Here is a 15,759-nt window from a genome sequence, read left to right on the forward strand (position 1 = left end):
ACGGCCTATAAGTAGGAGCGACCTGGGTATAGAATTATAGGGCTATTATCCGGAGTAAGGGGTCTATACTTAGGCTAATGGGCGCTACTTATACCTACCTTCGTACTATATATCTAAGGACTTCTTAAGTAAGAGATTAATATAGCGTATACGAACTATAAGCGGGCTTTAAGACGAAGCCTAGGGGAGGGAGCACCCTATTAGGCCTTACTAGTTAGGCCTCGTTAGTTAAGGGATAGCTTAGGGGGGTATAAAGAGGGGGACTAAGTAATAAAGGAGCAGCTTAGGTATATATAGAGCGCTAGTAGTATACCTCGAGGGAAGGGCAGATTTTAGTAATTCCTCTTTTAGACCCTAACAGCAGTTGGCCTCTGTGAGCTTCTTCCCTGTGTCGCACACCTATTGACAGACATCTTCTGCCCATCGAAGGGGGAATCTTCCACCTGGGTAGGTTGCCACGGGCATACCTACGGGATTAGTGGGTTATGAAGAGCAATGTGCCAAAGTGTGCAAAGACATTCCATTTCCCTTCCGCATGATCCAGTCCGAGCTCCACCGCGCGTGCGTCTTTCCGCGGCATCTCCCACGACTCCAGGCGAGACACCGCACGCACTCGTGTCCGTCAAGCAAATCCATCGAGATGGGATGCGCCTACTGACTGATGAGTAAACCACATCAGTCTTCCAATTCTGCAACACCGTTGACGACTCGGCGTATGGCGGGTAAATGGATGACGCCGGAAAATCTTTGGATGGAATGGGGTGGACGGGGTGGACGGTCAAAGGGAACGAATGTAGACGTGGACGTGACAGATGGACGGAGAAATGTTCGATTCGGGGAACACATGCAAGCCGGATAGAAGGGATTGTCCCAGCTCCAATATGCAGCCCAGCGAGGAAAACGCGGAGAGACCCGCGCACAACCACCATCGTCGAAATAAGCTTTCGTAAGGCCCCGCTAGTCAAATTTGTGGTCTCTCGCGGTTGGGTTCACCCTGCAAGATCTCCAAGGGGGAAGCCGCCCAGCAAGCTTCTACTCAAATATCCGTAACGCAGCTTGGCGAATAAGACCGAAAGTCTGCTCTTCCTTCTGACCCCTTATCCGCGGCTATAGTGCTTCCCAATACGATGATTCCGTTACCTTGCAGTGCCTGCCTCCGAAGCTGAAGGGAGTTGTGTGGGCGCGTGTGTGAGAACGGAACTCTGCTCATCTTGGCCCCTACAAGCCCGTCGACATTTGGCGCGTCGATCTTGAAAGTTGGGCTTCAGCTTTCACCATCGAAAGTGTCTTTTTGTTCGTTTTGAGGTGTCTGGTCTTCTTGGGATGCTGACTGTCGGCATGGCAAGCGATTGGCTGAGTTTGTTTTGTTCTTCCGGAAGAACTGCCCAGTCGCGCAAAATTGCCACTTGCCAGGCGATTTTTGGCTACCCCAGACGGCTCGTCGATTACAATATCGTGATACAGCTTGGCAGAAACATGGAATGTTGTCAATGATAATGGTATTTCATAATTCATCGTATACATGACGCAGTAGTGTGCTTGCGCCTGACTGTCTGTCTACTTTGCTGTGCCTATTCGTGTGCTGAGTTGTTCGTGTTGTGATCGTGTTTGACTCGCAAAGCCCGTCCCCTTCTCCCCAACCAATTGTCCGTTCAATATGAGATGAGCCAAACAGGCATTAGACGTGTTCGTTTTCGTGGTCAAGATCACATCCGATCCTTGTCCTTGACCGGGTCTTCAAACATCCAGATGTTCGTGCTTTCAGGTCTTGCCTTGCCTTTACTGGATTGCGCGTACTTGTCGATAGGACTTGGGTGAGACTTGTCGGGGCTCCGAATTTCCTTCAGCTCCAACCCAACGACTCTTTCAAGGTCCTTTGCTTTGAAGTCTCCCGTCATCGGTGTCCCGTCTTGTTGCCATGGTGGTGTTTCGTACCATAAGTCGGGGTGCACCGTGGAATTCCGCCGGCGCTTGTTGAATAATTTGGGGAACCACTGCCTTAGCTTTGCGACTACTCTGTTGAAAAGCTCTTCTGCCAACGGCCTGAATCCTGGGATGGAGAGTGCGATGAGCGTCGCACCGATTTCGGATACTTCAATGGCGAGAAGCGGGCTGTAGATCCATGACTGGTCTGGTTGCCATTGACCGTTGATAACTAAAATGAGACGGGCGATTGAAATGGCGACAACACTATGAGTGGTCAGTAAGTGTACGGTCGAAGGGCCAGCTAGCCACTACTCACAAAATTCCGGGCAGCAGAATGCAAGCAAGCTGAATCTTCCTCTTTCTTGTCATTTCCAACATCCATAACATCGCTACGGGTATTCCGAAAAGAACAAAGTCGCAAAGCAACGAAACTGCCGAGTTAATTCCGTAGACAAAACCCCATGGAAGGCATTTGTACTGGTTGAATTGTGACTGCCATTCGTACGGCCATATCGCTGTCACGGGAAGACAGTGGAAGATGATGAGAAGCATCTGTGTGATGTAGCCGGCGATCAGAAATAGTCCGGCTCCCTTGATTGCGAGGAGGAATCGGCTGTGGACGCCGCACACTCGGTAATAAAACGCTAGACCCGAAAACCGGCAAACGAAGAGGGCGCTTGTGTAGATCAGGTGGGCGGTGAAGTCGAGGATCTCTGTCTCTTCCAGAATATCTTGGGTCATGACGAATTGGATGAATTCAAAATGTCGACCAGAGCCGATGTTGATGAGGATGATGCACAATGGAACGAAGGCTATGAACATTGCCTAGCGCCGTTGTCAGCTTCAATGCTCTCTCCGTGAGACCTGCCCGGCTAGCTTACCATAGATATCACTGCTAATGTGTCATCTATTCCAAAGCTTTTCCGTAGGAAAAATCGCGAAAAGGCGCGACCGTTGACGATTACCAACGTTATGGCGAACATAAAGATTGAAGCATCCATCGAAGGCCCGTCTCTGTCTTCCTCCAAGTATGCGAGGCTGATTTCCGGTGGTACACGACCGGCCGCGACGGCCGCGGCGGCCTCTGAGTCGCCCATCATCTTGATGGTGACCGGTGAGATGTTGACAGTCTGGTTGAAGGTGTCATGCGGGAGGGAGACATGTGCATCCTCGACGATCAGGAACAGGAACGCACAAGTCCTCGGATGATAAAGTGCTTCCCACCCAAAAGCTTTATGTTGCTGCACTTCTCTCTTCGCCTCTTGCTGCGGAATAATGCAACCTTGCATCTTGAGTTGGGATCTGATCGGATGACACAGATTCCCCAACTCTAAATACAGCAAGGATGGGCAACGGTGTGGAAGTTGGTGTGGTGCGCCTGGCCTGGCGAGTGAGGCTGCCAAGAAGGTTGGCGCTTGTGTCTGGACTGAAGAAAAGCTTAGGAAAGCTTAACTGGATCGTTTGTAACCAATGTCCGTGCCATCGGCAATTAGCGGGCCTCTTGCTACAATTAAGCGTAACGGTGATGCGTGATGTCATGTTTCTGGAATGGAAATGGTCGATACGTCGTATTCTCCTTCTTACTCAATGTTGGACCTTCTTGTACGGTGGTATCGAGGTTAATGACATATGGGTAAGGGGAGGAGGCTACTTCGACATGGCAGAGAATGGAGGTGTCACATACAACTTAGGAAACTCCCGTTAGCCGTGGCAGAGCTTCTCAATGGTTGCATTTCGGAAGCGAAAGGCTGAAGCCAATCGGGAGATCACGTACGCGATCTCCTTGGACTTTCCGACAACTGGGGATGACCTTTGAAGTAGTCAAATCCCGAGTCTGAGAGGTTGTCACGCTGCAGGGGTCCACCCATCTTCCAGATCAAGTGTTTGTTGCTTCGATTCGAGGGTGTTGTCGAAACGAGATAATCGGTACGTGGTGTGGGAAGCACCGAAGGTTTTTGTTCGGTTTTGCCCATTATGTCTTTTGTTAAGGGCCAATTTGGACGACTTCCGTTGGAGCTTCCAGACGACTCATTGCGGCGGCAGATTCTGACAAGAATGTTTTGGTCCTTTGTGCTCGTGCCATGAGGAACGGTTTCTGGCCGTTGGCGCAGCGCAGTGCATGAGCTCCTTCGTTCTCTCGTGGGGTATCGGACGAGTGGAACATTCGTCTCGAACGTCTCAGACGAACAGCGCTAGCGCGATTAAACTGAGTCTAAGCATCACCGAACAGCGAAAACGAAGCCAAAAGACTTTTGCTGCCCATTCCTACTCTCAGAAGATCTAAAGAAGCCCGGAGCCGCCATTCTACATCTCTGGCTCGCGGGCTCCGAGTCGGCCGTCGTCCGGTCTCGTTGGGCAAGAAAAGAACGCAGGTGCCAAAACACTGAAGCTGAATAGGGTCGGGCTTCCGAATACGGGAGTCATAGATTTGGGGTGTCAAGGTTGAGTCTGACTCTTGTATTTGTGATCGGTGCACGCTCCCGGGCAATGGAGTTCTGACAGGCCTGATCTCAAGGGAAAGGCCGCCCGGAGTATTCGATCAGCCTCCGTAAACTCCGTGTTAGGCATTCCGGGACTCCTTTTTGGATAGGTCTCGCGAGACTGTCTTCCGTACTCAGATGGAAGGTGAACTTGACGTGGGTCGCTTCCGATGCCATTGCAGTGACTCCTGCCTGGGCGATGCACCTTGTAACCAGACAGCTGGAGCGACAAGCCTGTTTCCGGACAATTTGTCGAACTCTTCCCAGTGCGATATTTGACCCATTCAAATTTTGGGACAAACCGTTGCAGAGAACTTGATATAACGTTTCCTATTCAACAAACGATTAACATCATGTTTCTAAGTGACAGATATCAGGGCAACTGATCATCCTCATGTCCCTTTTGAACCGTCTAGTAAGTCGCTAATGATCTGAAAACGCTCATATATCTCGCTTCAGATTCAACAGACCTCCAATCTATTCTCCAGGTCAGTGGTAAGATGGCACGGTATAGTAGGTAGATTGTGGAGGAAGTTGAGCCAAGGTGGATTTGTAGGGACGCAGCTGGTTGTTGAGGTATTCCAAGCCTTGGCTCCAGTGAAAAGGAGGCAGCTTTTCTGTGCGGTTCCACCTTGGTTGAATCTTCGTTATTAAGTTAAAGGGGAAAGAATGCGGACTCTGTTGATGAACTGCTTGAGGGAAGGTGTGATATATTATCCAGTCAATCAGCTCCTTCCCAGTTAGTGAACAGTGAAGCTGTTGATCCCATCATGAGGGCCCGTGCTTACGAGTTATTGTTGCCCTCACTCACTCACTCACTCGCTTCACACACCACTCCTTACTGCGGTCGTGAAAGACGCAGAAATACTTTTCTTTTATTTATAAAAGTTCTTTCAGACCGAACTTCACAGCTTCTTCTCAACTCACTCTTCAGGGATACCAAAATATGCACGCTGAGGCCACGGGCCTACGTCAACAGCCCAGCACGTTCAAGGTACGGTAGTCTACCTAACACTGTAATTCTTCTACTCACCAAATATCAATCAGATGAACAATCTTGTGTCCCTGCCGCCTGGCATTAAATCCGAAGATATCCCTATTCCGAGCCGAGAATCCAGTCGCGAGTTCTCTCTGCCGTTCAGGCCTTCTCCAGCTGTAAGTCTACCTCGTCGGGCTCATTTCGAACAAAATTACTAATACTGCCTTTAAACGCCGTCTAATGGATCACTCTCCTTGGTCATTAGAAAAATACCGGGCCCCCAAAAAAGCGCCAAGGGCGCTCATATCGACCCAAGGCTTCTTCGAATCCAGAAGTACCTCAAGTATCCTGGCCTCGACATGCCAGACATCATCATCACTGAGCAGAACTAAGGTTCTGTCACTGTCTTCGGTCTCAACCGGGACCTACTCTTCCCCGGCCCACCAGCCCTGCCTATTGAGCCTACCGACATGCCGTCCTGTGTCTGCTACAGAGTTGAGCACCTGTTCTCCATTGTCTTTGGAGTTCTTTATGCGAACAAAGACTCAATCATGGACTGGCGTCAGTATTGGAACAAATTACAACGATTCCTTTCCAAAGAGAACCCTTTTTGGAAGACAAAGGTCACTGCCAACAAGATCCGAGACCTTGTTCAGCTTTTCACCAATGCGCGGATGAACTACCTTGAGAATCCATCAGTCTCGGAGCTCCCATACTTGGATGATCGCCAGAACTGCCGACTCCTCAAGTCAATCGATCGATGTATTGCGTTCAAGGCAGACAAGTTCTCTACCACTGACATGCTGCAATTTGAGGCGAAGGATTGATGGATGAATAGCTATTGGGTTAGAAGATATCAACGTCATCGGGATGTCGGGCCCGTTCACCCAGCATCTGCCCCTCCGGCTCTGATGGCTCCTTCGACTTCAATGATGAACACAGAAACTATCATTACTTTCATGGCCACAGGTCAATCAAAGACAAAGACGTGGCACTAGTTACATCTTGGCTGTTTCGTACACTGGACACTGCTACGTCCATCACTCTAGTTACTATTAATGAATGAACTATACCCCCAGGCATGAAGGAAAGGTGATTTGGTCTCACTATATGGGATAATTTCCACATTCATCTTCTTTCACTTCCTCCAGCAACCTTGTCTATGTCTCTTATATAAACTAAACTTATCGGATTAGAAGTCCAATTCGACCGCGGTATACAGCCGACTGCGCAGGGGCTAATTAGGGGCCCTATTTATAATTATTATAGCTAGCCTAACCTATAGTTAGAACCTCCTTTTTATACCTACTACTTAAATATTTATATAGTTTAATTAATCTCTTTGTTAACTACAGTTCGAACTAACTACTTTATGATAGGGATACTAATACTAATTAATAATTAAATTTTACTATTATAAATTAGTAAGGTATTTTACTACGTAGAAGAGACGACTTCTTAATACTATAAGTCGACCCACCCCCTTTTAGCTACCCCCCCCTTTTAGCTACCCCATTTCTCTATCCTAGCTACTACATTAAAACCCTACCTACGATTTTCAAACTACTATAATAATTACAAAAATCGTCTAAATATAATTCTTTTTTATACACTTATTTATTAATATATAATAGTCTTATATACTAAAAATAAAGTTAGTCGGGCTCTTAAGGCTATTAAAAGAGGTTTCTTAGTTAATTAGGCCTTAATTAAGTTCGGAGTTCTAAAGTTAACTCTTCGTAACTATAAGAGAGGTTATTAAATAAGGGTAATAATATTTATAGACCTCTAAAAGCTTCTTCTATAATAAGAAAACTAACTAGCCTAGTAGGTTCGTATTTAGTATAATTTAAGTATTATACTAACTTATAAATAGTTTATAAAATTCGCTAAGCGAGTTCTAAGATCTTAGGGGGATATAAATCCTCTTAAAAAGCGATAAATAGACGCTTTCTTAAGGAGGAACTTATTAATTAAGGTCTAGAAAAGTCGTATTATTAATTCGAAGCGTCTAAATAGGGCTATTATTAATATAATTAAGTTATAGTTTAGATTACTTAATATACTAAAGATTAGCGATATTAAATAGGTTAATAAGTATAATATAAATAAAACTAATATCCTAGAGAGTAAGGGATTTAATAGCCTAGTTTTGGGTAAAGTAGAGACTATAGTAATATAAAAAGAAAAGCTTAGTTCGCGTACTTAAGTATTTATAATTAAGTATATCTCTATTAATAATCGAGCTATTAAACCATTAGTTATATATAAGGGAAAGTCGGTATAGTAGTAGTAGTTTTTACTTAAACTTAACCCTTATATTAGTTAGGAGTTTATAATAATAGATAATAGCTAAACGACTAATAAGACTACCCTTAATTAGTTAAAAATAGTGTTTTTATTATAGACTAAGACCCCCCCCCTTAGGGAGCTTAGTATACTTAATAAGCCTCGACTATTAGTTCTAAATAGCTATAGGAGTTATATAACGATAGAATTTATATAGGAATATTATAAAAATAACGTCTACTTACTATTCTTATTACTATATACTTCCTATATCCTCTAGCTATTAAATATAGCTATCTTTAGACTTATTAAGTCTAAGTATAAGAAGGAGCTTAGTAAGGAGGATATAATAAATAATTCTACTATTGTTAAAAAGCGGTACTTCTTAAGCTACTACTAAAAAGCTCGTTTAGCTAGTCTAACGTCGTTGAATATATAAAATAAGTAAAAAGTAACTAGACTATATCCCCCTAACATAACCAAACCACTTACTAATCTAATAGTCCTACCTAACCTAGTTATACTAACTAAAAAAACCGCAAATACTAAATAAGTAATTAGTAATACTAAAAAAGCTATTAACTAGGTATTAGCAACGTTTATTATTAACTAGTTAATACTTAAAAAGGCTAGCGAGCTTTATAATTAGTTAAAGTTATTTATAGAGCTTAGTTTAAACTATAATACTTAACGACTACTATTTAAAAAGGTAAAAAAGGTATTTAACGAGTAGGCTTACTATTTAGTAGTATCTTAGTATTATATTCGAGTTCTAAAAGCTAAAGTTAACTAATTAAGGCTATAAAAAAAAGGAGTATACTAACAAACCTAAATACTAAGTTTGCGAATATCTAGGATATATAAAGAGCTTAAGAAGACTCTAATAACTATTTAGTTAGTCCTAGTTAACTCGTAGGGGTCGAATTACCTAAGGAGAATAATAACTATATTATTATAGTAATAGAAGATAGTTAATTAATTAAGTATAGTTAGTAGCGATATTTTAATACTATATTTTAATAGGGTGGCTAAAAGGGGGGGGTGGCTAAAAGGGGGTAGGTCGACTTACGGGATAAGAGATTTATACTAATTAACTTTATAAAAGTAAATAAAAAAGGAGGCGATTTTTAAATACTATACGGAATTAAGTAATCGTAGCCCTTTATTATTTATAAGAGGTCGATATTTATTATGTTAAAATATATTAATTAATAAAACCGCTTAAGTAACTAGCCTTTTATTATTACCCCGAGTAGCTTTTTTACTAAATAACTTTTTTACGGCCGGCCCGTAATTAAAAATTAACTAGTTAAATTAATAAAACAAAATACTTATATAACGACTACCTACTTAATTAATTAGTATAACGAACGAGCTTAATAATATAATATAAAAAAGTACCGCGCGATTAAAAAAGGGGATTTCTAAATATAAATATTCTTATTTAGTAATAAAAGTAATTTTATAAAAGTTATTAAGCTAAGAGATTTATAATATATAAAAAAGTTTATTATTACGAAGATTTTATAAGTACGACTTTAAGCCTACGATTTAAATAACCTTTTTATAGCTCTTTTAACTACCCCCCGGGTATTACTTAAGAATATAATATAAAGGACGGTTTAATAAAAGAAGAGGGGATTTAAAAGTTTTAATAATATTAAGTTAAGAGTATTATAGATCTTAGAAATTAACTTAAGAAAAAAGCGGCTACTTTAAAGTAGTTTTACGACCTCTTATTAAAGTTATTATTAGCTTAAGAAAAGGCTAAAAAAACGAGGATTTAAGGAAAAAAAAAGAAATCTTTTAGAGGGCCGCTAAAGGGCTTCTTTTTATACTAACTCCTAGCGCGAAATTATTAATTTTAAAAAATTAACTAAGTAATAAAAGGGATCGCTAATAAGCGATAATTACCTAACCGTAATTAAGCTATAAAAAAGACTACTTAAAAAATATAAAATAGGGTACTAAGAGGCTATAAAGAATAAGATCTTTAAGGTATTTAACCCTACTACGTATAAGTAATAAGTAAGTATTTTTAATAAGTCCTTAAAATCTACGATTTTATAAAAAAGAGGGCTTAACTTTATTAATTATACTTAACGGCCTATACGGTTTTTAATAGCTTATATAGCTCTTTTACGAGCTACTTAGCGTCTATTTTTAATTATTTTTATAAAATATTACCCTAGAGGAAGTAGGTTAAGAAAAGAAGCTATTTAAAAATTATAAAAAGTACGAGGCTTAGGAGGCTAAAAGTATACGGAATAGCGGAAATTAGTAATTAATAAAGATTTTAAAACTGATTATTATATTTTCTTATAATAATATAAACGTCTACTACTACTATTATAAAAAAGAACTATTAAAACCTACCCTTTTATATTAAATAAAAAAGAGGATCTTAGTAAATATAATAACTAGCGATTTAAAAAAGTAGTAATAATTATTAAAAATAATAAAAACGAGAGTAGTAGCGAGATAGCGAGAGGAAGTAAGAATTTCTTAAACCTTAATAAATTTATTAAGTAGCGAAAATACGGATTTATTATAACTAGCGCGCGGATTAAATATATCCTTATTAACATTTGTTACGAAGGTAACTTTGTTTACCTTATTATTCGCCTTATTATCAATATTGCGTAAGCAAACTATATACCATATTAATCTACGATTTCTGTAGATTATTATAGGTATTGATTATGTAAGCAATACTGCTTATATAAGCTTACGTGAGCAATGGAAAGTACTGGAAGGTAACTGAATAATCTGGAATTTACTCGAGGCGGAATTACGTACTACGATTACGCATTCACTTACGTATACGCTTATTAATTATATCATAATTAATAAGCAATGAAATATTCTAGTAGGAGGTTTTTATGCCTATATATAGGCGTGTATTTGCCTACCTAGACCTTTCGTTAAGTAAGCAACTTCTCATATAGTAGTTCAACTATATTACTCTCTTTACTACAAAAACCTCTTTTATATACGCTTATATCCCCTATATTCATATATTCTTGCTTCTATATGAATATTCACTTTTTGTATTCTTTATAAGAATATCCCGCATTACCTCGTTAAAGCTATACGTGCTAGAAAATTAAATATGCTAATAACTACTAATATAAGTATAAGTTAGAGCACGACCCTTAGCAAATGAAAATAAAAAAAAAGAGAACGAAACCCGATCCTAAATAGAATCCTAATCCTTTATAAATAAGTAAATATTAACCCGGATTATTAAGGGACGTAAATATATAAAATCGCAGATTAACTTAATAATAAGTAAATTAATATAATATTAATTTATTTAACTAAGGTTTATAAGAAAAAGGGGCTATAGGGGTAACCCCTATTCTATAAGATCGCAAACGACCTTAGTTACTAGTTAGATAAATAGTTCGTAAGCATAAGCTTAGGAATTATAAAAGTAGTTAATATATTCTTTTACGGGCGAGGGGTATTATTAGTATAATTATAATCGTAAGAGCTATATAAAATACTAATAGTAATAATTATAAAAGAGGAATTTGTATTATAGAACTAGGTATAGGCTAATAGAGCGTATAATTACTTTAATAAATTTAGAAAAAGGGTAAATAACTTAGATTTCCTCCTTATAATTACTAATAAAAATTTATTATTATAAAAGGATATACCGGGGCAAAATATAGTACTAGAAGTATAATAATTAATAATTCTACCTATTTCGATCTATAACTCGTTACTATTACTAAGGTAAAATTTAGTACCGATTAGTTAATAAAAAAGGAGGTAAACGACCTAAAGTTATTAATAGTACGTAGTAACGTAAGGATCGCATATAAATACCGAAAATCTAATAATAAATACGAAGTAATTTATAGACTTTAAAAAGATCTTTTTAAAAGAGAAATTATACTCTAAGGGGAAGTATAAGGTCTTATAAAAAACCCTAACGATATTTTATAATTATTACGAAAAAGTCGGAATTAGGGAATACTAGTACTATTTAGTAATTAATATTATATTCGTAAGTAAAGCCTCTAATTACTATTACGAAGCGGTACGTAATCTTAATTAAAATAACTTTCTTAGTATAATTAATATAATCTAAAGCTACTTTAAGACTTATAATAAAAACCTAGAGCTCCTATTTAAGCTACGAGCGATTTTTTTTATATCTATAGCTAGGATAATAAAAGGTAAATTGCGAGTAGAGATCCTTAAAAAGCTTATTAATTAAATCAATAAGCTAATAAAAACCTAGCTAAATAAGGGGATAAATAAGCGGAAAGTCGGATATTTTTATATCGTAGTTTAGCGTATATTAGAAGTAAAAATGACCCTATATTAAGTACCCGAAAATTACGAGACGCTCTACTCGAGGCTAAGATCTAGCTTTAATATTAAAATAAGAATACTATACTAAACCTATTTCTAAGTATACGACGGCCCTTATTAGTAATATTAAGTTAATTAAATATATAATAAGAAAGGAAAAGAGGCTAGATATAGTAATCGTTAATAAAGAGGCCTAGATTCGTTAAATAGGTAGAGATTTAATTTATAAGTAAGGTAATAGAAGAGGTAATATTATATTTATAAAAAGGATAGATATTAATTAAGTAATTACTTTAAAAAAGAGCGTACTAAATTATATAAATAGTATAAAAAGTCGAGGGTAGTAAATAATAAAACTAGCCCTCGTTAGTTTAACTAATTTTTTATTATATATAAGGGTAGATCTAGGGGTACGGAACTTAGTAATAATAGCTAAAGTAGCGGCCTAAAGTATATACCCCCTATAAGAGATTCAGAAAATAAAGAAGATCTTACCCCTTATACTAATAAATTAGATTATAACGAAATTAATAATATTAACTACTTTCTTTTTACCCCGTTAGCTTTTAAAAAATATACGAGGCTAAATAAATAAAGAGTAGTAAAAGCTTTTAATAAATAGGCTTTTATTTACGGATAGTAAGGGAAGGTCCTTTAGATAACGGATATAGAGGTAGTTAAAAGGGCGAATTTAATAGGGCCGAAGCTTATTTTCTTAATAATTAAGGAGAAGATACTATCTTTTTTAATATTTAAAAAAAAAGAATATAGTACTAAGTAAATTTAGGGGTAGCTAGAGGGGTCCTTTTTATATTATTTAGATCCCTCAAATATTAAGCTCGTATAGGTATTTTATATAAGCAAAAGGTACGACTTAGATAATTTTTATAGGATTATTTTAAATATTAGGGTATTATAATAGTTAACTAAAGGAAAAGGGTAATTCTAAGCGTTATAAAAAATTGCGCTAGTAATACTTAATACGTTAATAATAAGTATTACGAGGATTAGTTTTAGCTTAAGTAAGGAAATCGTCGCCCTAAGTATAATAGAAATAGAGACGTACTTCGGAACGATAACTTTTTATATTTTATTTATTAATACCCTATTTCTCTTATATTTAAAAGATATAGATCGATTGGGTATTATATTTAATAATACGAGGAATAGAATCTCTAGCGGTAAGTACTTCGATATAGTTAAATAACGATAGGGGTATACGTTTATAAAGCTTATTAATAATACGAAGTTAATTAATTACTTAACGGAAAGTGAGCTTAGAAAACTATACTAAAGATTCGGGCACTTATTAATTACGAAGCTATATAACCTCTTAAAGTAATTAAGTAATAATAATATTAAAATAGGGGCGCTAGAGTAGTTAACGAAAGTATATTATTAATACTAAATAAATACGCAAAGCTTACGTAGATTTAAGTTTAAATTGCGTAATAAGCTTAACTTTAATTAGGAAATCGTCGTTAATATTTTCTATTTAAATAGTTAGTTAGTACTATATATAATCGATATAGCTATATCTTTTTAAATAGGGTAATTCTTCTGGGATTTATAAGTAAAGATAATATAAATAGCTTTATAAAAAAGCTAGATCGATATATACTAGGGACTACTAAATAATATTAGAACTAACGCTAGTACTAGCTTTAAATTAATAAAATTTAGAGATAATATAACGGCTTATAATATATAGTTAAAAATCGTACCCGTTAAAGCGCACTATAATATTAAAAAAGTAAAAAGGGTATACTAATAGTTAAAAAGGGCGTTTAGAATTATTAAAAAAAATCTGGATTTTATTAATAACGAATACCTCTAGATAGTACTTAAATACTATAATAATATTATAGAGCCTAATGGACTTATACTAACGCTATTAGTATTTAAAGTATATTTAAGAACAACCTTAGCCTCGCTACCGTTACTAAGTATAAGTTAATAAGCCTAAGTAATTAAAAAAGTAATACGGGTACTACGTAAAGTAAATATAAAAAAGTAAGTTAACGAGGTAATTATTACGCGCAATAGGCCCGATATAGGGGATAATCTAAATATACTACTAAATTTAAATATATAAGTATAGTATAAAATTATTTAATAATAGGCTAGGCTATATAAGTTAAGTTTTATTAACGAGCGCTTTTATATAGTCATAAAAGATCGTAATTAGCTACTTAAACTATTAATTATAGTAGTTAGACCGTACTATATAGATCCTAACGAGGTAACTTTTAACTTATAAAAAAAAAGAAAAGCTAGGGGAAACTATATAACCCGCGGTAGAAGTATAAGAAATTATCTTTAATAAAATCGTCGTAGTAATATTAATAAATAACGAGGAAGAGGAAATTGCTAAAAGGGTACTAATACTATTAGTAAGACGTTACGGAAGACTACGACGGTAAGCCTTAACGCGGCAATTTATTATTAATAACGAGGTAATTAATACCTTTTATATAAAAAGAAAAAAAGCCGATTTCGAGCTAGTAATTAAACTACGTAAAGAAGGTATAATTATAACTATTAAAAAGCCGTATAAGGGATTAGATTTTATTAAAATAGACACTTTTCGTAATTAAGGGGTCTATTAATTTATCCTATATAACTTAGAAAAATATATAAACCTCCGCATATTTAAATTACGAATAGTTCGTAAAATTAAAGAGAAAAGAATACCCTAGCTATATAAGAAGTCTAGATATATAATTTAGGGGTATAATAACGTCGAAAAGGCGACGCTACTTATATAATTACTTATTATATAGCGCTATAGCTAACGATTAATAATAATACTAATAGTATTATTATAGAAGAAGGGATATAAGATTTAGAGCTATAATATTACCTAGGCCTATACCTAATTAGCTACAGGGCTTATAAGGAAAATCCTAGCCTATTTATTAAAAGAAATAGTTACTAAGTACTTAAAAAGTACGATTATTAAAGTACTTAAGCTACTATATAGGCTCGTAAAATTAGGTACTTATTAGTAGGCTACTTACTACGATTTTTATATTAATTAATTATTAATAGTTACTTCTATATACGACCCGTGCTTATTAGTTACGGAGTACGAAAGTAATTAATGTAGGATTATTAAAATATAGACTAACGATATATTAGGCCTATTTAATATTAACTTTATAAAAAAGGAGGATAAGGAGCTTTAAAAAGCGGGCTTCGTAACGAAGTTAAAAAAGGTCTTTATAATAAATACCCTCTTAATATTTAATAATAGGATTTTTATAATTAAAAGGGAAACCGTCGTTTTTTAATAAAAGGGGTAGGGTAAGAAGATTAACCTCGTCGATCTAAATATAACTAATATTAAAAAGTAGTATAAAGCTAAGCTCGTACGAGGGGTATATATTATAAGTATTTATTAGCCCGAGGCGACTTTTAATTATACTAAAGTAGCGTAGGCTATAGATTTAACTAAATAAGACGTTAAAGTATTTAATAAGCGGCTTAAGTAGTAATAAACGAATCTCGATTAAGGTCTCGTTTATTACTTAATTAACTTTATAGTTAATAAGCTCTACGTCTTTATTAATAAGTTATTTATAAATAATAACGACCTTATTTCGTAATTAAGGTATATTATTATCTTAGCTAATAAGAGTATAAGTAAGAGCGAATTTACTATATATAATAATATAATCTATTACTTATTAATTAAAAATAAGTAAGTAATAAGAAGTATACTAATATCGGAGGTCTATAATATAGTTAATAATA

At 36.2% G+C, this 15,759-nt stretch overlaps 3 protein-coding genes across 3 annotated transcripts; 2 read left to right on the forward strand and 1 right to left on the reverse strand.

The window, feature by feature from the left end:
- Positions 1–1,706: 1,706 nt before the first annotated feature.
- CLUP02_16674 (uncharacterized protein) lies at positions 1,707–3,215 on the reverse strand (the record flags this gene model as incomplete). Its single annotated transcript, XM_049295592.1, has 3 exons — positions 1,707–2,190; positions 2,243–2,751; positions 2,808–3,215. 3 exons carry the CDS (start codon positions 3,213–3,215, stop codon positions 1,707–1,709), a joined length of 1,401 nt encoding a protein of 466 aa, XP_049152739.1.
- Positions 3,216–5,352: 2,137 nt separating this feature from the next.
- Positions 5,353–5,777, forward strand: CLUP02_16675 (uncharacterized protein; the record flags this gene model as incomplete). The annotated part of the gene is made up of 3 exons (XM_049295593.1): positions 5,353–5,400; positions 5,454–5,561; positions 5,718–5,777. 3 exons carry the CDS (start codon positions 5,353–5,355, stop codon positions 5,775–5,777), a joined length of 216 nt encoding a protein of 71 aa, XP_049152740.1.
- Positions 5,778–5,855: 78 nt separating this feature from the next.
- On the forward strand, positions 5,856–6,212 carry CLUP02_16676 (uncharacterized protein; the record flags this gene model as incomplete). Its single annotated transcript, XM_049295594.1, has 1 exon — positions 5,856–6,212. The coding sequence occupies one exon, from the start codon at positions 5,856–5,858 to the stop codon at positions 6,210–6,212; it is 357 nt and encodes a 118-aa protein (XP_049152741.1).
- Between the last annotated feature and the right edge of the window lie 9,547 nt (positions 6,213–15,759).

Source organism: Colletotrichum lupini, chromosome 9, assembly GCF_023278565.1.
Source record: "Colletotrichum lupini chromosome 9, complete sequence".
NCBI classification, from domain to species: domain Eukaryota; kingdom Fungi; phylum Ascomycota; class Sordariomycetes; order Glomerellales; family Glomerellaceae; genus Colletotrichum; species Colletotrichum lupini.